The sequence below is a fragment of the Aricia agestis genome, chromosome 10 (assembly GCF_905147365.1).
Source record: "Aricia agestis chromosome 10, ilAriAges1.1, whole genome shotgun sequence".
Taxonomy (NCBI): Eukaryota; Metazoa; Arthropoda; class Insecta; order Lepidoptera; family Lycaenidae; genus Aricia; species Aricia agestis.
This window is the reverse complement of record NC_056415.1, coordinates 10,682,689-10,704,752: the sequence shown is the minus strand read 5'-3', so window position 1 is coordinate 10,704,752 and position 22,064 is coordinate 10,682,689. Positions and strand designations below refer to the sequence as shown.

The 22,064-nt window shown below is 34.9% G+C and overlaps 2 protein-coding genes across 2 annotated transcripts; one reads left to right on the top strand and one right to left on the bottom strand.

The window, feature by feature from the left end:
• Nucleotides 1-3,246: 3,246 nt before the first annotated feature.
• On the top strand, nucleotides 3,247-10,353 carry LOC121731280 (methionine aminopeptidase 2). Its single transcript, XM_042120648.1, has 8 exons — nucleotides 3,247-3,440; nucleotides 3,601-3,771; nucleotides 3,992-4,152; nucleotides 6,795-6,969; nucleotides 7,058-7,266; nucleotides 7,518-7,608; nucleotides 7,886-8,060; nucleotides 9,958-10,353. Exons 1-8 carry the CDS (start codon nucleotides 3,302-3,304, stop codon nucleotides 10,208-10,210), a joined length of 1,374 nt encoding a protein of 457 aa, XP_041976582.1. The 5' UTR covers nucleotides 3,247-3,301; the 3' UTR covers nucleotides 10,211-10,353.
• Nucleotides 10,354-14,468: 4,115 nt separating this feature from the next.
• On the bottom strand, nucleotides 14,469-20,792 carry LOC121731284 (uncharacterized protein YJR142W). The gene is made up of 7 exons (XM_042120653.1): nucleotides 20,599-20,792; nucleotides 20,421-20,518; nucleotides 20,210-20,350; nucleotides 19,699-19,876; nucleotides 17,831-17,966; nucleotides 15,717-15,946; nucleotides 14,469-15,178 (listed from the first exon to the last, which is right to left on the bottom strand). Exons 1-7 carry the CDS (start codon nucleotides 20,681-20,683, stop codon nucleotides 15,060-15,062), a joined length of 987 nt encoding a protein of 328 aa, XP_041976587.1. The 5' UTR covers nucleotides 20,684-20,792; the 3' UTR covers nucleotides 14,469-15,059.
• Between the last annotated feature and the right edge of the window lie 1,272 nt (nucleotides 20,793-22,064).

Sequence of the window (22,064 nt, the reverse complement as noted above, 5' to 3'; positions counted from 1 at the left end):
CCGCAGCTAAGTATTTGTGTTCAAAGTTTTTTTTTCTTATTTTATTTGTTTTTCCGGAAGTATACGTGGAAGAGCCATGCTTCGGCACGAAAGGGTCGGCTCGACCGAAGAAATACCACGTTCTCACAGAAAACCGGTGTGAAACAGCGCTTGCGCTGTGTTTCGCCGAGTGAGTGAGTTTACCGGAGGCCCAATACCCTACCCTATTCCCTTCCCTACCCTCTCCTATTCCCTTCCCATCCCTACCCTCCCCTATTACCCTATTCCCTCTTAAAAGGCGACGGAAGTTGCTTTCCATGATCTGATGACCCGTTTGCTCGTCCCGTCCCCCAAATCCTTAGAGTATACATTAGCAAGCTATAGAACGCGCCCATCGCTCGTTCCCCATTGTGCCGATCGTAAGCAGAAGATCTATAATAGATACTTGTCAAACGTATAACGCATGTCTAGTGATGTTCCATGCGCCATCGTTTGACGCTTATAGGAAAACTAGCTATTGCCCGCGACTTCGTCCGCGACCCGCGTGGACTTCAGTTTATAGCGCGCGGTGTCAACAAAATTGGTGTCAAAAGCTTTTTAAAACCCTGGTACCCGTTAAATCAAAATACCCAAAACAGCCGTGTAGTGTGCACATAATATTTTTTTTTTTAATTAAACTTTTCATACCAAATTTTAAAGCTTATTTAGCTTTACAGTTTACACAACTTAGCTGCGTTACACAACTTTAGCTTTACCTAGGGTTGCCATCCGTCCGGGTTTCCCCGGATTTGTCCTATTTTGAAGGGCGTCCGGGGTGCGTTCGGCCGGGTTTTTGAAAAGTGTCCGGGTTTTTTAACTTTTAAGTCATGCAGCAATAAACGAAAGATAAAAACTCGCTAAGCATACACACGGTTTCTTGCACGGACTTGAGTTAGTCAGATTTTTACAAATTCTTGTTGGAAAAGCAAAAATTGGCAAGACGTTATCGTAAATACTGTTTAAAAGAGGTGTCCGGGGAAATAACCACATTTCGGCCAAATATCATGCCAGTATTAATAGGAGCTAAGAAATAGAGAAAAGAGTGGAAAAAACGAGGGAAATTATTTGAAAGGGCTTATTTGAACGCGCTAATCTCAAGAACTACTGGTCCAATTTGAAAAATTCTTTCAGTGATAGATAGCTTATTTATCGAGAAAGGCTACAGGCTTTATTTTATCACGCTAAAACGAATAAAAGCTAAGAAATAGAGGAAAATGTGAAAAAAACGGGGAGAAATTATTTGAAACGGCTTATTTGAACGCGCAAATCTCAGGAACTACTGCTCCGATTTGAAAAATTATTTCAGTGTTAGATAGCTCATTTATCGAAGAAGGCTATAAGCTATATATTATTACGCTAACACTAATAGGAGTGAAGAAATAGAGGAAATGTGGAAAAAACGGGGAAAATTATATGAAATTGCTTATTATGTTAAGAACTACTGGAGCAATTTTTATGTTATTTGGCAAACATGAAGAATAGACAACGTAAAGGGACATAGGATATTTTTTGCGGAAAAATGTACGGTGGCGTGAAATTCCTAAATTACGCGGGTGAAGCCGCGCGGAACATCTAAATATTATAAGGAAGGTCAATTCTGTATATTGAATATTTTTGTACAATAATACTTGTGACGTGGTCTACTATGCTAACGCGGACGAAGTCGCGGGCAACAGCTAGTTAATTAATAACGTGTATAACAATCGAAAGAATCGAGAAACTTAGTTCAACATGGTACCACCTCTTATAGAAATACATATGAGCAAGCGATAGGGCGATCTAGGCGACTCTTGGCGCCATCTGTTATGAGTTTTTAGAACTAACTTAATTTGAACAAATTTACGCATTTTCACCCCCTTACAACCCCTTTTTCCAGTTAAAAAGTAGCCTTTGTCCTTTCTCAGGCTTTAGTAGGTTCAGTAGCTTTGTCGTGAAAGCGAGACAGACAGACAGACAGAGATACTTTCGCATTTATAATATTAGTATAGATTATGTTCACACTCGTGCTTACAGTTCTTACCTTGTTAGAAGCACTCTATAGCTTGCTATAATGTATAGGTACTCTATGCCCCCATCTTAATTTTATCTACAATCTGTGGCGAATTTAAAACAGCTATTGCCATTTAATCCATTGCTCATTCTGCCAAAATACGTGTACACGTGATACAAAGACTTCCTCAGTTTAAATCATGTTTAAATAGAATTCTTTGACGTGATATAAGTAAATGATTACAATACCTACAAATTAATTTTTATTTTACTTTTGTAGGTACGTGATTAGCGTGTATTATTTTGCCTTTTTAGACTATATTTTTTAATCTACCCGCGCCCCATCTGCACCATCTCAATGTCCCCTAATTTTTTCTGGATCTTCTACTGCCCCCCCGAAAGTCTCAAACGCCCACAAGGGGGCTTTATCGCCTACGTTGAGAACCTATGCACTAAACTAATCATAAACGCATCAACTATACTGTATAGTGACCAGTGTACTAATGCATGCACATTTATACTTAGCAAAATCTGAAAAAAAAATGTCTAGTGTAATACCTCGTGATATCGCGCGGCTTCGCCTGCGTAAATTAGATATTCCACAGACAAATTAGTCCACAAAAATAGCCTATGATCCTTCACGTGGTCTACTTCTTATCTGTGCCGAATAACAGCTAAATAATTATTGCTAAATAACATAAATTAAAAACCCTTTAAAAAGACTTGGCTTAAAGGTCTCGTTACCAGGTCATTAAATCTTTTTAAAAAAAGTAGCTAGTAAGCCCTTTCAAATAATTTCCCCCCGTTTTTTCCACATTGTCCTTTATTTTTTCAATCCTATTAGTCTTTGCGTGATAAAATATACCATATAGCCTTCCTCGATAAATGGGCTATCAAACACTGAAAAAATGTTTCAAATCGGACCAGTTCTTGAGATTAGCGCGTTCATACATACCGTCTACACATGGTGATTGTTTGGCGAATACATCAAATACGCAAATACTTAATATTATGTGAAGTGCCACCATATGCAAGGCCGTATTTGCCTTTATTTGCTTGTTTACTGCATACGTCAATAATTTAGCCAAATGCAAAGTATAGCCAATAGCAAAATATTTTAAATATTATACCAATAGCCATGTGAAGTGCCACCATAAGAAGAATATTACCTTGTGTGTGGCAAAGTACACCCCCGGTGTCAGTGCCAAACTGCCAACTGCCAAAAAGCCAAAAAAAAAATAGTCGCATGCAGACTTTTGACGTTTGAGAATTTATTTTTATAATTTTTGATATCATGGCTGATATTAAAAACGAAATAATTGAGAATAATGAAGTGGAAAATGACGAACAGGAGGAGTTAGATGGGGTTGAAGATTCAGAAGTCAAAGATCCAGCCAAGAAGAAGAAAAAGAAAAAAAAGAAGAAGAAGGCAGGTTAGGTTAACTTGATGAAGACGAATAATGCGGAAAATACCGATTTATAATCGTAAATAATAAGATATTTATTGTTTCGTGTTACAGCTTCTTTAAAAAGTGTTTACTGTTGCAATTACATTGTTTGTTTCAACTTAACCAACATGCTGTATGATTTTAGCGGGAACAGAAAGTACCACAAATTCCCAATCTGAAGTAGCTGAAAAGACGCAGTCTTTGACTATAGAAGAAAGTTCTGGAGATAAGAAAAAGAAGAAAAATAAAAAAGGTGGTAAAGGTGTCCAGCAGACTGATCCTCCAACCATACCAATTGCCGAACTTTTCCCAGATGGTAAGAATTTTGTTTCCAACAACTCAAAAATATTTTTTTATACAAAATAAGAGCCCAAACGCATAGTTGCCCATGGACACCCCCAACATTAGAAGAGCTGCAGGTGCGTTGCTGGCCTTTTAAAAGGGAACAATATGCTCTCTTCCTTAAGGTCAATAGTAATACTTTTAAAAATATTAGGTACCTTTAATTTTATTCTAAATGGGAAAAAACATTCTAGGCAACTTCCCGGAGGGCCAGATTATGGAACATGGACCAGCAGAGGGCATTGATGAGAGGACTGCTAAAGACCGCTTCTCAAGTGAAGAGAAGAGAGCTTTGGATAGAATGCATCAAGACATCTATCAGGAGATAAGACATGCTGCTGAAGCTCATAGACAGGTGAATGATTTTTATTGGAGGATATTAATTAACCTTTTCAATAAACTAATAAGTTTCAGATTGTTTCATGTTGAAACTGGATTTTGTTAATTTTGATCCTATTTTGAGGATACTGAATAAAATGTAATTTAGAAGAACTTTTGTACATATATTAGTTTTGTAACAAGTGAACAGCTTTACAGTGCAAAAGAGAATGGACGAAAACAAGATGTTGCCTACCGCCTACCAATAGGCATGATGACTATTTTTTTTCTTATCAGTAATTGAAAGACACTTAAAAAATAGAAACATTGTTGAAAGAATGACTCGGATAGCTTAAAAATTCACCAAGATATGACAATTCAAATATCTCATAAAAAGAGCTGCCCGAAACACCCCATACAAAGTGCTACGAAAGTATGACATCAGTCTTTCGTAGTTTGTACGCATCGGGAGACAACTTTGTTCGACATGTATATTAAATATTGCGTTTATGAAAGTGGTTTAATAACAAAAGTGCATAAGTTATTGAATTGTATACAAATATTAAGAAATGTAATTGAAAAAAAAATTCGACTTGAATATACAACTTTGAAGGCGCATAACAAAAAAAATACAAATGCTATCAAGCTGAAATTTTGGGAACACTTATTTTTTACCGTGATTTCTTTATTTTATTAACAAAATTCGCTAATCTTTGACCTTGTCATCATCCCTATTAGCAAAAATAATTAAAACACCTGTAAAAATGACATAGCAAATATGATTTTAAGAAATAAAAAACTAAATTGACATTAAAAGATTTAGGCGCTGCAACACAGATACTTACATATTTTTTGGAACACTTTTCAGCTATTTTCAGCTGGACTAAATTAATAGCACTAAAAAAACTTAAATACCAACAGTGTTAGCATACATCTAAGTAAATTATAAAATTCATTTGGTTTTAATAAGTAGGTGTATTATTAAGCACTAAATCTTTTAAGAAACAACATTAAATGGCTCAAGGCTCATGTGTAAGGGGGGTATTACATTATCATTTATATTGGATCATTTCTATGATCATATATAGGATCCAATATATATGATCATTTGATCATATCTACATATTACATTACACAGTGTACGGAGGAGACGAAAAATCGGAAATTTTCTATTTTCTTCAATTTTGAATGGGCATTAGTATAATTAATGCGAGAGTAGAACACCCGCGTGTCAATTCAAAATAGTTTTGATGCTACGAGCTACCAAAGTTTAGCGTTTTTTTGCGGCCCGGAAGCGAAAAATCCATATACCTCCAAAATTTTTACATAATAAATAAAATTTTGTATTCCACCTGAAAGCCTATTAAATAAGGTATATTACAAGCTTTTTTCCTGTCTGCTGTGTCGATATTTTACCTACAATAAAATAGTTTTCATTTTTAGGTTTTTATTTTTTTAATCCAAAACCAAACAAAAGATGCAATCGAAATTATCGACAAATTAAAGGTATACAAGCATTCTATACGCACAAAAAAAATCACCTGTAAGATCCGTTTGCAAATGGAGATATTTGATCGTGTAATCCTACGCTAGGGCTGCCACCATACGTCTTTCAATGGATGGCTGTCAATAATGCAATAGAAATAGTCACATTATTTCTAGTATTTATTTAAAAAAATCAAGGTGGTCACGCGAAAACAAAAAGACTACAAATAATACAAGCGTATAGAATGCTTGTATACCTTTAATTTTTCCATATTTTCGATTGCATCTTTTGTTTAGTTTTGGATAAAAAAAATAAAAAGCTAAAAATGAAAATTATTATATTGTTAGTAAAATATTGATACGGCGAATCAGGAAAAAAGCTTGAAATATGCCTTATTTAATATGCTTTCAGGTGGTATACAAAATTTTATTTATTACGTAAAAGTTTTGGAGAAATATGGATTTTTCCCTTCCGGGCCGCCAAAAACACGCTGAACTTTGGTAGCTCGTAGCATCAAAACTATTTCGAATTGACACGCGGGTGTTCTACTCTCGCATTCATTATACTAATGCCCATTTAAAATTCAAGAAAATAGAAAATTTTCCGATTTTTCGTCTCCTCCGTCCCCTTAGGGGGATATTAGATTATCATATATATTGGATCCGAGATCATTGAGTCAATGATATTGGATAATGTAATATAGACATATGATTCATTTCTTCCTTGATCATAGATTTTTGACATTTGCTGAGAGATTGGATCCGATACGGTCATAGAAATAGGTGTTGCCAGTTATTTAATATAAAAAAGAGTTTTTAATTTATTGTTCGTTAATATGTTTCATATAATGTAATGTAATTATTTTTCTAATTATATACTTGGATAATCTTGCTGAAATAACAAAAAACAAGCCATATTAAAAATGACGATGTTTTTTGACAAATCGAATTCTCTGAGATCTAGTAACCCTGACGTCAATACCTGTCATCGTTAGCGCTCTCCATTGGTTATTGAAACCACATATGACGTAAAATAGGATCAATGAAATATGATAATGTAATATGCAGATATGATCAAATGATCCAATATAAATGATAATGTAATACCCCCCCTAAATGTGTATTGCTAAACTTTTTGTATAAACTACATACTTAATTGTATTTTCATACTGATTGTAATATACAATTTTACAGACTCGTAAACATATGCGCAACTGGATCAAACCTGGAATGTCTATGATTCAAATATGTGAAGAGTTGGAATCAACTGCAAGGCGTCTCATTGGTGAAGACGGACTCAAAGCTGGTCTTGCTTTCCCAACTGGCTGCAGTCGTAATCATTGTGCTGCACATTACACACCAAACACTGGTAAATAATATTATGACATCTTAATTTAAGATTAGTACAAAGCTACAAAATTTTTTAATCAATTTAATCTTGACAACACTGGTTTTAGGTGACGACACTGTTTTGAACTATGACGACGTTGTAAAGATTGACTTTGGCACTCACATAAATGGACGAATCATTGATTGTGCTTTCACACTGCACTTTAACCCTCGCTATGACCCTCTGGTTAAGGGTGTTCAGGAGGCCACCGAGGCTGGTATCAAGGCTTCTGGTGTTGATGTGAGGTTATGTGACGTCGGTGCTGCAGTACAGGAGGTGGGTTTTTATAAGTTTTGGTTTTTATGGACAGATATCTACCAATTACTGGCCCGCTCCGGCTCTGCCCATGGTACATACATCAGAATCCCATTTAGGGAAATCTTAGCTATACATTGGTAAAAGAAATCAGTTAAGTAGAATTATAGATATTTCTTTATCTGTTTATTATATTGTGTATTGATTTATGGATTAAGAAATAATTATAATTCCATAAAGTGTTTAATGAGACATTTTTATGTATTTTTTAGGTGATGGAATCGCATGAAGTTGAATTAGATGGAAATGTTTATCAAGTGAAGCCTATACGTAATCTAAATGGACACTCCATTGGACCCTACCGTAAGTATTCAATGCATGGTAATGGTCACCATGTTTGCTATTACTATGTTACTAAAGATGTCAGTAAATATTAGAGTCACAAAATAAATGTTTGGGTATATATGTATTGTAAAAAAGTAGTCATCTAGTAAGGATTTGTATGGTAACATAGTAACTCCTTTCCGGTCTCCATTAGCTATCCGGGTAATAAAATTGTAATGTCCTGCTGTTCCTACATTTACCATCCGGGGGTGATAAAAATAAAGTTGTTACGTATAAAATAATAACCTCCATCCAGGCATCCATGCTGGCAAGACCGTGCCTATCGTTAAGGGTGGGGAGACCACCCGCATGGAGGAGAACGAGTTCTACGCCATCGAGACGTTCGGCTCCACTGGCCGGGGTCAGGTGCATGATGACATGGACTGCTCACACTACATGAAGAACTTTGAACAACCCTTCGTGCCTTTAAGGTATGTTTACCCAACATTTGTGACAGTAATGTGACTTGCGAGGTTTTACCATACATATAACTAGAAACGAAAAATTAGCATATTATATATTGTAATTTTAATGTAGCCATAATTTATATATATTGTTGCAAATTTTCATTAAAATAAGCCATAAACACAACAGCGAGAGAGTGTAGTTAGTCACACAGAATTTTCTTATTACAGGTTGTTGAATTTCCTTGTTTGACATTTGTTTCCTAGAATCATATTATGGCCTAATCTAATTCCAACACACACAAACAACATTATTATTCATTAAAATATAAACACACCGGCAAAATTAGAGGAACATAACAAAATTTTCATTTTTTTTTAAATTGTGCACTGATTTTTATATATTTATTTATTTATTTACTAATTGATTATTAAAAAATAAATTTTATATAAATTTAGGGCATAAAAACGTGAAAAATAGAAAAAAATCAGCAAAAATCAAAAAATTAAGAAAATCTTTGAAATTTCAGTAGTAAGTTTTTAAGATAAATTCTCCATTTTTATTAAAGAAATGCCATGTTAAAAGCGCGTAATGCTGGTGTAATGCCTTCTATGGATCTCAAGAGGGCCTGGATACGCCATTCCATGCTTGCATTTTAATTGTCAATCATTTCCTGTGGGATATTCTCCTACTCCTCCAGTAGCGCCAACTCGAGCTCCTGGACACATTTTGGAGCTGAAGTTTTAACTCGTACCGTTCACCCATTGATATGCCACACGTCTTCAATCGGATCCACATCCGTAGACCACGCTGGCCTCTCCACTTGGGCTACGCCAGCATCGTTTAGGTAATAATGGCCGATTTTCTTACTCTATGGACGCACATAAAATTGAAATTACTACCTAAAACTGTGTAAAAGGCACACCATGCAGTTCCAGGATGTCGGTGCTATAGCTCTGTATTGTCAAAGTACCATCATCTATAATCATCAGCTCCATGCGGGCTCCAAATCATATGCAACTCCAAACCATTACGAAGCCTGCATCATAGGCCACCGTTTCCGGTAAGTTTGATGGCCTGTAGCTTTCCTTATGATTTATCCACATTCTTTATCGCCTGTCAATACAATGTACACAGAATTTGCTCCCATCACTGTACAGCATAAGATTTCACTCACTTGTCTAATTTTGATGTTCACGTGCAAATCTTAGCCTGGCTCTTCGGTGTCCTGTCTCAAGTTTTGGTGCCCTTGCTGGCACTTTTGAGTTTAATTTAACGTCTTTGAGTCTTCTTCTTACTGTACAATCATTTACACGTTCATCTTGGACCTGTTACGACAGGTTTCGTGTCTGCATAGCAGTTTGAGGTCGATTTCTTAAGTTTTGTTTCCTTACAAAATGGTCATCCTGAACCATTGTCACCCGATATCTGCCTTGTTCTCGTCTCCGAACGTAAGATCCAGTCTCTTTGAAGCGTTGAAAGTTACGATGAACCACGGAAGCCGACACACCTGGCCTGACTGACCGAACGGTAGGTGTGACCTTTCTCTATCGTGGTTACAGCTCTAGCTGTCGCAGATGCTGGGAGATCACTAATTTTGTATCTAAGCAATGTGTTCTTCCAAAAACCAAACAATCAAATGAGCTGAGCATACCTTGCACCCTGCTAAAACGCCATTCTTATCAGGAACACTTACAACGTCAATAATCGAAAAACACTTATTATATAATTGCTATAAAAACCTGTCAACTTGCCAGTTTTGTTCAATATTTTATTTCTTGAATGAGCTTAGAAACTATAAAAAAGGCTTTCAGACAGCCCGGCCCACTTGAGTTCAAGTTTTGGCCCTTTTTACCAATGTTCCGCTAATTTTGCCAGTGTGTGTATTAATGTTGGCATTAAACATCATGACAAAAATTACAGATTGCAATCATCCAAGCAACTGCTGAACCTGATCAACAAGAACTTTGGTACACTGGCATTCTGCAAGCGCTGGTTGGAGCGTGCTGGGGCCTCGCGCTACGCCATGGCCCTCAAAGATCTCTGCGATAAGGGCGTAGTCGACCCTTACCCACCCCTTTGCGATATTAAGGGCTCGTACACGGCGCAGTTCGAGCACACCATCCTCCTTCGACCCACATGCAAGGAGGTCGTCTCCCGTGGCGATGATTATTAAGTAGCCATCAACTCTTCCTTCATACAAGTTTGTTTTGTCTGTTATGATAAACTAACATTGATCGTACCAGAAAAGAGAGTACAAGAGTTAATAATTGAAGACATGAGTTGATGAACCGTGTAACTAACATTTTACAACATAGAGAGAAAAAATGAGTAATTGCTCTAATTACTCATTTTTCTCTCATAATTTAAACAAACTTTGTAACTTACTTCATCTGCCGAATATATAAGCTACTAGCTATTGCCCGCGGCTTCGCTCGCATTAAGAAGTATTATTAATAATTAGGTAAGTCGCAGCCCGAACGGTTTTAAATTGACAAAGTTTCATACAAACTTTCATCCCCTAGTTCATCCCCTTGGGTGTAGAATTGATCAAAATCCTTTCTTAGCGGATACCTACGTCATAACATCTACCTGCATGCCAAATTTCAACTCAATCTGCCCACTGTTTGGGCTATGCTTTGATAGATCACTATTTCAGGCAGTCAGTCAGTCACCTTTGGGCTTTGAGTTATATGTATTAAGATACAAGGAATCAACTTTTTATAATTTTAAATCATTTTCCCGGCCCTAAAGCCTCCATTTATACAAAAAAAAACCGCTTCATCCACTCATGTTTTCAATTTTGATGTTACACATCTAGCAGTTCGACGCTAAGATCTTTAAGTACAAGCCGTAAGGATTAAAAGTATACAAGCTTAATGTATTTAGGTCACTACAAGCAAGTGAAATGTTTAATAAAAAAATATTTTTGTATGAATGAAGGGTTAAAACTTTTAAGTCCTAACGCGCGTCTCGTTATAGAAAAGTGATAAAACTGGCAATACTGTTGAATAACTTTCATAACAATATATTATTTTAATATATTCCAGTTGATTGGCGGTATGATAGCTTTTCGCTCTTACGTACAATAAACGCTTACCTACTTGCAGTCACAATAAAATGCTAACTTTGGTATGCTGCCGTGATGGCTAATGTTATGTAATTATTTATGTAACCAAAAATTTTGCTTTGAATATTTTGTTTGTGCCAGTTCAAATATTTTGAAGTTTCAAAGGATCGCCTTTTTTCAGCTCTCGGTATATTTTCGCAAAATGTACGACAACCGTATCAGGTAATGGGTGCTTGTCCTGCTCAGATTGATCGGGCTATATTTTTTCAATACCAATAAAAGTGTTGATTTATTCTGTTAAAGAACAAATGGTTTTATATTCATGTATTACTATACTGTATTGTTAAATTTAGCTTTCAAAGCAAATAAAACTAACTTTATTTTTACGAATGTGCTTGATACTGCAATAAATTGCAGAGCCATAGTTAGGTCATATCGTTTGTGAAATTTAAAGTTTCAAAACAGCCAAAATAAATTCATAGAATTACTCAACATTTACTTTCTTAGGAATTATTTACATTTCACGTATTACATAATTTGTTAATGGAAAGTGTCCACATGTTGTTATCCCTTATCCATACAGTACAGTTAATCTGCTTAAAAATAGTAATGTGTTGCATTGTAAAGACAAGTAATGTGGACACTTACCCCAGTTTTATTCTTGTTCATTTGTTTCTAAACTCACAAAAGTACAGGATCAGTTAAATAAATACATTGTATTTTAATAATTTTTATTATTTTTTTTTTCAATAAGATCCCGAAAAAAGGTTGCCAATATAAATAATATTATAGAAGTGACTTTACATTATCTAATTTAATAAAATATTGAATGTTGAAATCTCTCGCCGATACCTACTGCGATATCATAAAAACATATAAAACTATTACGACCTAAAATATCACTAGCGTATTAAGTAATCCAACACTACCCTAAGCGATCTAACTCTAGGCATTACATTTTGTATACGTAAATAGGCAAAATGCCTATTAATCATTAATAATATAGGCATTTTAACTGAAATTTCTTACACTTCTTTATTTATAGCACTCGAATTAGACTGCAATGTCGTATGGAAGAATATGATACAAGTTACAATTATTCTAAATTCCTCTGCACACTTGTTAATTATACTAGCAATGGAATTGATAAAAACATAAATGTATATTTACAAAGCATTGAGATTTTGTAAGCATTAAATTACGAAACTATAAGCTAAATAGATTTTAACAATATCCCATTTCAATATCATAAATTAAAGAGAGTACAGTTAATTTTATTAGCATGACGACAATTATAATTTCATAAATTTGTGCGTTTAAACATAGTAAATAGTGACATGAAAAATCAACGATTTTTTCTTAAATTGTGTAAGTCTGAGAAAATTAAGGAATTCTTGTAGTTTTGAAAGTTGCTACAGTTATTCCTAAAGGTGTCCTGATGAATATACTAAAAGTCCCCGAGGGAGGGACACGAGCCGGCGGTGGGGGAGGGGGGAAAGGTCTCTTTTTCAAGGCTTTTGCTTGTGACTTGAAAATTATTTATAATATCTATTTAGTGACTTCTACATTAAATTTCCTATAAATTACGTCTAAACCATTTTTACTGTATGATCATTACTTTAGGAAATACAGAGTATTAAAGGTGATAAAAATAAGAAGCTTAATCGTTTTACAAGCAGCCGTTACAGATAAGACTACACTTAATGCCCGCTGTTCTATAATCTATAGTAAATTTAATGGAGATAATTAATGTAGAAGTCACTAAATAGAATATAAATAATTTTCGAGTCACAAGCAAAAACCTTGAAAAAAGACCTTTCCCCTCCTCCCCCACCGCCGGCTCGTGTTCCTCTTTTCCTCTTACTTTTAGTATCTTCATCTGGACACCTTTATGAATAACTGTACCAACTTTCAGAACTACAGGAATTGTTTGGTCTGATCGACGATTTTGGAACTAATTTTCTTAGACTATGTATTCGCATTAAAATAATTTTAATAAAAACTAATGTTTTACATGACCTTATTTTGGGAAGAACTTAGGCACTGCTCATGTTTGAACTTTCCATAAATAGTGATTACTTTGAATCCAGTTTGTACTATCAGAGAAGTTGATTTCTATGCAAATCGGGGACCTAAGTAGTTTAGTTGCGTTACGTCAAACCCAGCTGACAGATCACAATTAACATTGAATTGACATATTCGACCAAATAACGTTGGTCTGTCAATTGCATAGGAATCAACTTCCTCGATGGTACATAAATTATCTTACGGCCGTTCCCAATATTTGATCTATCTCTGGTTTTGCCCTACTAGAGATAGTAATAGCTCACAATTGACATAAAATATATGTCTCTAATGTCTAATGTGAGCTATTCCTATCTCTAGTAGGGCCAAACCAGAGATAGATCAAATATTGGGAACCGCCGTTATTGATGAGTTAAAGAGTAGGTTATAAGTAGTAGTATTAGTAAACTTATTATTCATACTTGAATTGAATTTTAATGAGTTACCGACAACAACTACAATACAAATCATATGACTAGATCGTTGCCGTTTTACACTATGGAAGTAATCTGCGGGAATTCGCATTCCAGCTGAACATTAAAAGAATCCCGGTTCGTCTTAGACGATAAATATACAAATTCCACATAATATACAACTGGTAAAGTATCACAGAAATTAAACAATCCTAGCTAAACTATCGTGAAAACTTGCAAATTTCCTAATATTAATTTACGATATATTAGCACTTGGTCAATTTTAAAATAAAGTAAACGATACAAATACTCGGTTAATACTAAGTTCGCTACGCACTAGTTTTATTCGTTAGGCCTATAGTCATAAACTGAATTGCACCTTAGAGCGCTTACAGACGAACGGCACGTGCCGGGGGCAGTCTACGGCACGTGTTGGCGGCAGTCGACGGCAACCGTCGACAGTTTATCACGCTTGCAGTTGTGACTAACCGCGTAAAGGTAAGCGTCCACAGGTCGGTATCGTACGCAACGAACGTCTTGCATCAAACGGATAACTTTTTCACAGTACGTCCACTATATCGGCAGCGTACGGATTACCGACTAGCCAGTATGTTTATCTCATAATTAGTCCAAACAAAGTTCCTAAGTCAAAATTACTGCTTTTGACTTTTCCATCCACACACCTCTTTCATTTACTAGGCTAGTCGATAATCCGTTTGACAGATGACCAATATTACTTTATCGTCAAACTAGCGATCTTAAAAAAGTTGATATTTCACAGCGGATATAACGATGTTTTAGATTTTTTACTGTTTATAAGTAAAATTATATTTGAAAAGTGAGTACGGTAATGTTATTGTAGCCTTACAACAAAGTGTTCTGGAAACATAATAGTTTTGGGAAACGTCGTGGTAGGCCCCCTGCAAGCGTCATGAACTGTTGACTGCCATCGACTGCCGCGGATACGTGCCGTCGACTGCCGCTGACGCGTGCCGCCGACACGTGCCGTTCGTCTGTAAGAAGTCTTACAATTTGCTGAAATGAAACTGGTAATAATATGATATATCATGTATGATCGATTGAAGCATTGGTTATTACATAATCATAGGATGAAACTTTTTACAAAAAAATAATACTAATCCGCCTGGCGCAGTCAGACAAAAAAGTCCATCATTAAAATTTAGATTTTAAAAGTATCACACAACAAACACAACATAATTTAAAGCCCTACAAGATAAACAAACAATTCTATCATGATTTCGTATTTTCCCTCCGCTTTTAACACTATCAATATCCACAATCACAAAAATGTTTTTGGTCCAATAATAATTTTAACATAACTTTTCAAACAGCAGTTCAAAATATTGGCTACGACTTACGAGTAAATAAGTAATTCGAAACATACTTTTCAAGAAGTATATTATGTCTTTAAAACAAATAACACAAACTGTTAAGGTGTCTACAAAGTAAGCAGTACATTATTCATTTAACTTGTTTTCTAAGAAATCTCCGTTAGATACAAAATCTGAGTGACTCTTGTTGTAGATAGACTGCAGCGGCACATGCAGTAACTCCACTAGGTGTCTGTAGTTTGATTCTGAAAATTTTGTATGTCATTTAATTTCGATTAAAATTTAAAAAAAGAAATTAAAACATCGACGATTGATACTCATAAGTCATAACATAACACTAGTTGAACAATTCGCATAATTTGAAAACATTAAACATCACGTCACAGTCACGATATCGAAACACATAACATGAAAAGCTGGTGGAATAATAATTCAATTATTATAATATTGAGCCATATGGCAGTACTGAAGTGTCAAACTTTTCAACGAGATAAACTAGTAACACTTGTTTGTTATATCCAAAGATTATAACGGTTTGGGGTTTTAACCCATAAAATTTAAAAACCTACACCTCTATGAACAACTGTTATTTAGTGTGTGTGACGTGTTCAAAACCAATCTCATGTCGACGATATGTAGCCTAAACTTTTATATTATGTATTAATAAAAAGAGAATGGCTAGGTAGACATTTTACTACATGCTCCTTTCATCAAAATTCATTGTGTACTTTTTCGTGAAAGATATCCATAATATAAACCTTTTCAGGTGTACAACAAGCTTACCATTTTCAGGATTGATGTATCCCCTGCGGATGAGGAAGTCGAGTAGCACTGGTGCGCTAGTTGTCTTGAAGTGGGGCGACAGAGCTCGCTGCACACACTCGTCAGCAGTCAGCAACTCAAACGTCTCCACTTCACCATCAGCGTTCTGAGGCACGAAGTCCAGGGGAATCTCCAAGTCGTATACATACTCCGTATTCGGGAACAGACCTCGTTCACTCTCAAAGTAGAAGCTGGGAAGGTTTAAAATACATATTTCTTAATACTAAGGTCCTGTTTCACCACTTCCTGATAAGTAACGAATAGGCTATCCACCAATAAACTTGACAGATCAAGTATGGAGAATCTGTCAAAAAAGTTGTGACTTGTGAATTAGCCTATTCTCAACTTAATCAGAAAGTGGTGAAATGAAACAGGTCCTAAGTGTCTAAACACTAGGCCGAAAATACGCGGCCGAAGTTCGGCATGAGTACTTCAGCAATGCGCTACTCATACGATATAACGCGACGTAATTTCGGAACTTCGGCCGCGTATCTTCGGCATGGTGTGTTTAGACACTAAGACCCGATTTCACCAACGTCTGTTGTGTTAATATCTTCTCTTTCATTAGTATGAAAAACGAGAGGTAACGTGATACTAATTCGAGCATAACTTTTACAGAGGTTGGTGAAATTGGACCTAAGACTGCTAGTCTGAGCGATAAGTTGAGAATGGCGAAATATAGAGATAAGGGTCATAAAAATACGTGCGTAAAAAATACGTATAATATTTTCATAAAAAATAATTTTATATGAAAATATTAAGTATATGGAAGACGATCAATCATGATTTTTAAGAGGAAATTTTTTTGTAAAATAATAATTTAAACAACGAATATAAACAATAAAAAATTGTTATTAAGAAAAATTTTTGTTTCTAAAAATCATAATATTTTCAAGAGAATAAAGGTAAGAAAAAAAATTTTTAAAAGCATCGAAATAGTCCATTGGTTTATAATTTTTTTATTATCAAATGGCGGATTTTGTTTTTTTTACTTGTCCTTCATTGATATGAAATCAATTACGTGATAATAAATGAAACAACTTTTTTTGACAATATTACGTGGATTTCTAGTTTTTTGTTCAAGTTAAAAAATGATTATAAACAAAGTATTAAATTTTTTTAACTTTTATGGCGTGATCTTGTTAATATGTTTATATCAAGGGCTCCACGAAGTGAAAAATTTTACGAAAATTATTTAAACGTTTTCTTTAAAGTACAATGAGGACGGAAGTTCGAAAAAATTTCGTTAGTTAACATTTGTCTAATTAGTTGAAAAATTAACTTTAAGTTAAATTCCCAACAGAAGCAAATTCTTTGAAGTGTTCGGAATACACCATAAGTTTTTGAAAATTTTAAATTAATATTTAATACCTTTAAAAAAATAATCAGTGTGACGTGCTCGGTTTTGAAGCCACGCGCGCTACCTAAAAATGCCGCGCGGAGGCTTACTTTCAGCGTTAAATTAAAATTATAAATAATAGAGATAGAATTCCGGGAGTTGGGATTTTCTTATGGAAATTTCCTCTTCTTTAAGATTTTTTTTTTAAATTTCTTAAATGTTAATAGTTTCGGAGTTTTTAACAAAAAACATAATACCTTTTTTTTGCAACCTAATTTGCTTATAAATTTTGCAATTTTTGTGTGCTAATACACGCTTCCGATACATTTTTCTAGACGTCTTCCCGAATCTAATGAGCTAACGCACGTATTTTTATGACCCTTATCTCTATATTTTGCCATTCTCAACTTATCGCTTAGACTATGCTGTGCCAGTCATGTGTGGCTAGTGGTATATACTATATAGCCAAAGCAGTATTAGCGTGTTTTTGACGATCCCGTTGGTCTCGGGATTCTTAAATTTACCGCACCGTCATTACTCATTGGTAAACGCGGCGAGTGTTTATAACTTGCAATGGGAAATTTTCGAATCCAAACCCTTTCTCAGTCAGACTTATGGTTTTCATGTCCTTGGGGCTAAGCAAATAACTAAGCATAAATATTTTGTAATAGGCGAAATGGACCCTAACAACTGTTTAATTAATCCGCCGATAAAAAACACCCATGAAATTACAAACCTAACGCATCCAGCTGGAACAAGTTTCTTGGCCAAATCTCCGACCACTGAAGCCTCCTCGGCCACTTCCTTTATAGCAGTCTCCATTATCCCGTACCCTACTGCCAGACCACCGCTCACGAAACAATCCCATTTTCCTATAATTTGTTAAAGAATCAAGAATCATTCCAAGAAATAAAAATTAAAAATAATGAAAATTGTCTGTGTAAACAAGGATTTTGCAGATGCTTTACACATACGGTGTTTTGTCTCTGTCGAGTACGAAAAGAGGCTTAAAAGACAAGGACGAAAATATTATAACTAACACATCATCTTTTAAATATATCTCGAAGTCTTTTCATCATTAAGAGGATAGGCACAAAGTACATGGTTACAATAAACTATGGCTAGATCAATTTTACTAGCGTATGAATATGTTGCTATCCCAATTATTGTAATTCAATAGCGCGATAGCAACTTTATCTTGTGCGAGTAAAATAGAATCTAGCGAGAGATCAATATACAATTTTTTGTATAATATAGATTTGAATTCTTTGTGAATTAATAAAGTACAGTAAGTACTACCAAATTAATAATGTGCATAGAAATCTTCGCTAATTGTCGTAATCACGAAAACACCCGAATCTATGAAACTTGCATTTTGCACCTTGTTCAAAGGAAATAGAAGTAAATATCATATAGCCGGTGACAGTCCGCTGTCGCCGGTCACCGAGAAGCCATCGCGGCGTTACCATGGTAACGTCCAAGCAACGTCAGGCGCCTCTACTTCGCTGCAAAGCGCTGTTTTTCTTAAAGTTAAGTTTAAAACAGCGCTTGCAGCGACGTCTTCCGACGCTCGGGAAATACGACCGTTGCCGAAAAATTACGAAAATTTCTATGCGCACACTTTGGGAGTAATGTAACAGAATTTCTATGTTGAATAAATAACTGGTTATGATTACATTATTTTTTTTTTTATTTAACCGTTTATTGCACACAAAAAACATGTAACAAGTTATACTTATAAAGAAAGACGACACAACAGGTACCTACTGCTTATCTCTAAAGAGATTTCTTCCAGCAGACCTAAGAAGAGAAATTTGATCAGAAAACATCAAATAGGGTGTGCACAGATAAACACAAATGAAATATACAACTAAATTAAAATAATAATAATAACATACTTACTATATTATAATACAATATGTATACTATATCATAAACTATATAAATTAAGTTTAATATACTATAAATAAATACATTCTATATGTATATTTAATAATCATGGCTGGATTCAGAATTGAGGTAGTGCTCTTTCAAGCGTCTTTTAAAGACAGTAATAGTAGGACTATCACGGATGGCATGGGGAAGGGAATTCCACAATCTGACTGCATGAACAGTAAAGGAGTAGGAAAAGAAGTTGGAGCAATGGGATACATTTTTACAAACACATTGATAACGGCGACAAAACGATGCGTGTGCATCTTAATGATAAACCTCGCGGATGTATAAAAATGCCATGGAAACTTTATTGACTGAGTGCAAAATTTGATTCTTATATTTACCTCTTACAGATAATAACTGGATGTATCAATAACAAGAGGGAACAGTTACATGTGCAATTATTTAATGTTGTGATTACATTATCTATCTGTGTGTAAGTATGATAAAAAAATTATAATACTTGCGCCCCTCAAGTGTTTTCACACGATGCTGACGCGACAATGGGATTAGAATACTACACGCGAAATTTACACGTTTCAAAGGTCAACACAACAAAAAATATACAAATATCCTTTCATTGAACATGTTTTGAAACCTAAAACCTAATACAAAGCCTTCAACTTTAGTATTTAATATACTTACATAAAATATATTATTTTTACTTACCTGGCCAAGTCTGTTTTGTAAAACTTCTTTGCTGCAACCAAATACATAAACCTTTTGCTGGGTGAAACAGATAACCATTAATACTGACTCCGTAATTTCTAATACCAAAAAGGCAGACTGCACTTCTGTCCATTTCCAGAAGACTTTCATGACAAAATGGTGTGCTGACTTCAAAACACTGGAAATATATAATAATGTGTCAGCAAATTCTTTATTTTTAATTCCATATTATAATATTATGGTCAATATAGTCTAGTATTGTTAAGCATTGTATGTTGTTACGGCTTTCTTTAGAAGCATATGTACAGAAATTGTAATTGATAAGTTTCTATGAAATGGTATGATAAAGAATAATCATAAATTTAGTTCTGAAGTTTGTGGAGCTATAGGCAGTGTGGGGTTGCTCCTGACTATCATAAAATAATTCCACAGAGCACATACTCAGAGTACACACTTTTAAATAATAAAACAGTTAATTATATGTTTTGCTAAGTTTACTAAGTTGACATACCTCATCTCTCCAGCCTTTCAAAGCGCATATTTCATTTTCCTTTCGAAGACTTTGCAAGACTTCAGCAACTTTACTTGTTCTTTGTTGGTAGTCCCTAAATGCAGGATTAAGTTCAACATATTTGCCAGTTATCCTAAAAACCTGTTCAGAACCACGTTTATTAATATTAATGACTTAACAATAAGAACTTATATGCGTCGCCAATACTTACCTCCGGAAATCGATGCAAGTGCTTCAGAACGTCAGGTCTGATGAGGCCTACTTGATGACCAGCAACTAAGAACGGCTTGCAAATTCCTTGATGAATTCCTAAAATCATGCATAGTTGGTCAAATTAGTATACTAAAGAAAACATTGCGAGGTCGCGTCAAATTTCTAATAAAACGCACCTTGTAAATAAAAACAATTGAATTTTCTCGCTAGTTGAATTAACTCGGAAACGGTATTTTTGGTTGTGGAGGTCATATCTTTCATATTTAGGTTCACACTTATGATTAAAATTTGTAATTGCTTTTAAATTTTAAGATGACACCTATTTATTGTTGTACAAAAATTCTGTAATTTTTTTGGCCATAAAATTTATTTTGACAAATTGGAATTGATTTGTCAAAAGTCGGTTATTTTTTTTACTTACAAATCTCAGTGTCATGACTTATGACAGTTATTGCCACAAGCCACAACACATTTTTAGAAAAATATGTAGGTATTTATTTGACAGATGCCTAAAATATAAAAAAAAAATACTGTATTCTTATTTAAATTGAAAAAACCACTCTTTAAAGTTCGTTTTAACATTTCGCGCTAAAACGCTAAAGTTCATCATGGCGTCGCGTCGCGCGTCGCTACTCGCTATAGGGACCTGGGACCATCAAAGGGGCAAGTGCCCATTCACGGCAGGACTGCCGTGCAGTCCGCTGGCTTAGCAGGATAGTGAATGGATGCGTTAGCATTCTATATAGTTTGTGGTGAATGGTGTTGCAGGCCGCCGAGTAGGACGTGACCAGTCCCCGATTGAAGAAGACGGCCGCGGCCCTTGGACGCCTCCTGTCCAACTTAAGGGGTCCTGGGTCAACTTGTCGGCGGCTCTATACAGGGGTCCTTCAGTCCATGGCCCTGTATGGAGCTTCCGTGACAGACGGGAGTCCCGTCTGTTTAAGAGAGTTTAAAAATTAAAATACAAAACGTATGATGGCACACTATGGCGGACAGTGTTTTCGGCGCCATCTATAAGGCATATTTTTCAATCAACATTTTTATGGGTTTTTAACTTTCTACTGTGTAAAATATTAAAATATTAGTTTTTTTTATGAAAATTAATGATTAAGAAGCGATTAGCATGAAGAAAAAAAGTTGGTCAAGTAGCCTATTAAGTTTTTCTAAAAAACCTGAGTGGCCCAGTTAGATCACACCTTATATTACTATTAAAAAATACAGAAGTCTAATAAGTAACTCTGCGAGTACTCTCCAATTTTTGCAAAAAAAATATTCTCTGACTTAATAATACTAATCTGACCTACACTTCATTATGAAAATCGTAATAACTTCTAAACTATCTGACTTAAAGCATTCTAGTAAAGAATTTATTTAAGATGAAAACCTCCTCTATCTTTATAAAACAAAAAAGAACTAGTTTAATACGTTAAATTTTTCACAAAAAGCCATTAATTAAAAAATACACAATTTTTTTTCTGAAACTTTGGTTTTTCCATAAACTTCGACAATATATTATAAGTTTATGGGTTTTTCTATGTTTAATTCCACGAAATTTATAACATTTTGCCTGTGTAAGCGTAGTTCACGAGTTAAGCTATCAAATGAGACCTTTTTTATGTTCATAGGACATTTACATGACAAG

What these genes read in the sequence shown, in the direction of transcription:
- LOC121731280 (XM_042120648.1), top strand. Translation starts at nt 3,302, where the DNA reads ATGGCTGATATTAAAAACGAAATAATTGAGAATAATGAAGTGGAAAAT. An exon ending in ACATTACACACCAAACACTG is followed by an intron (nt 6,970 to 7,057) that starts GTAAATAATATT and finishes CACTGGTTTTAG; the next exon opens with GTGACGACACTGTTTTGAAC. An exon ending in TCGGTGCTGCAGTACAGGAG is followed by an intron (nt 7,267 to 7,517) that starts GTGGGTTTTTAT and finishes TGTATTTTTTAG; the next exon opens with GTGATGGAATCGCATGAAGT.
- LOC121731284 (XM_042120653.1), bottom strand. Translation starts at nt 20,683, where the DNA reads ATGAAAGATATGACCTCCACAACCAAAAATACCGTTTCCGAGTTAATT. An exon ending in CAATTGTTTTTATTTACAAG is followed by an intron (nt 20,519 to 20,598) that starts GTGCGTTTTATT and finishes GCATGATTTTAG; the next exon opens with GAATTCATCAAGGAATTTGC. An exon ending in ATACATCAATCCTGAAAATG is followed by an intron (nt 15,179 to 15,716) that starts GTAAGCTTGTTG and finishes CAAAATTTTCAG; the next exon opens with AATCAAACTACAGACACCTA.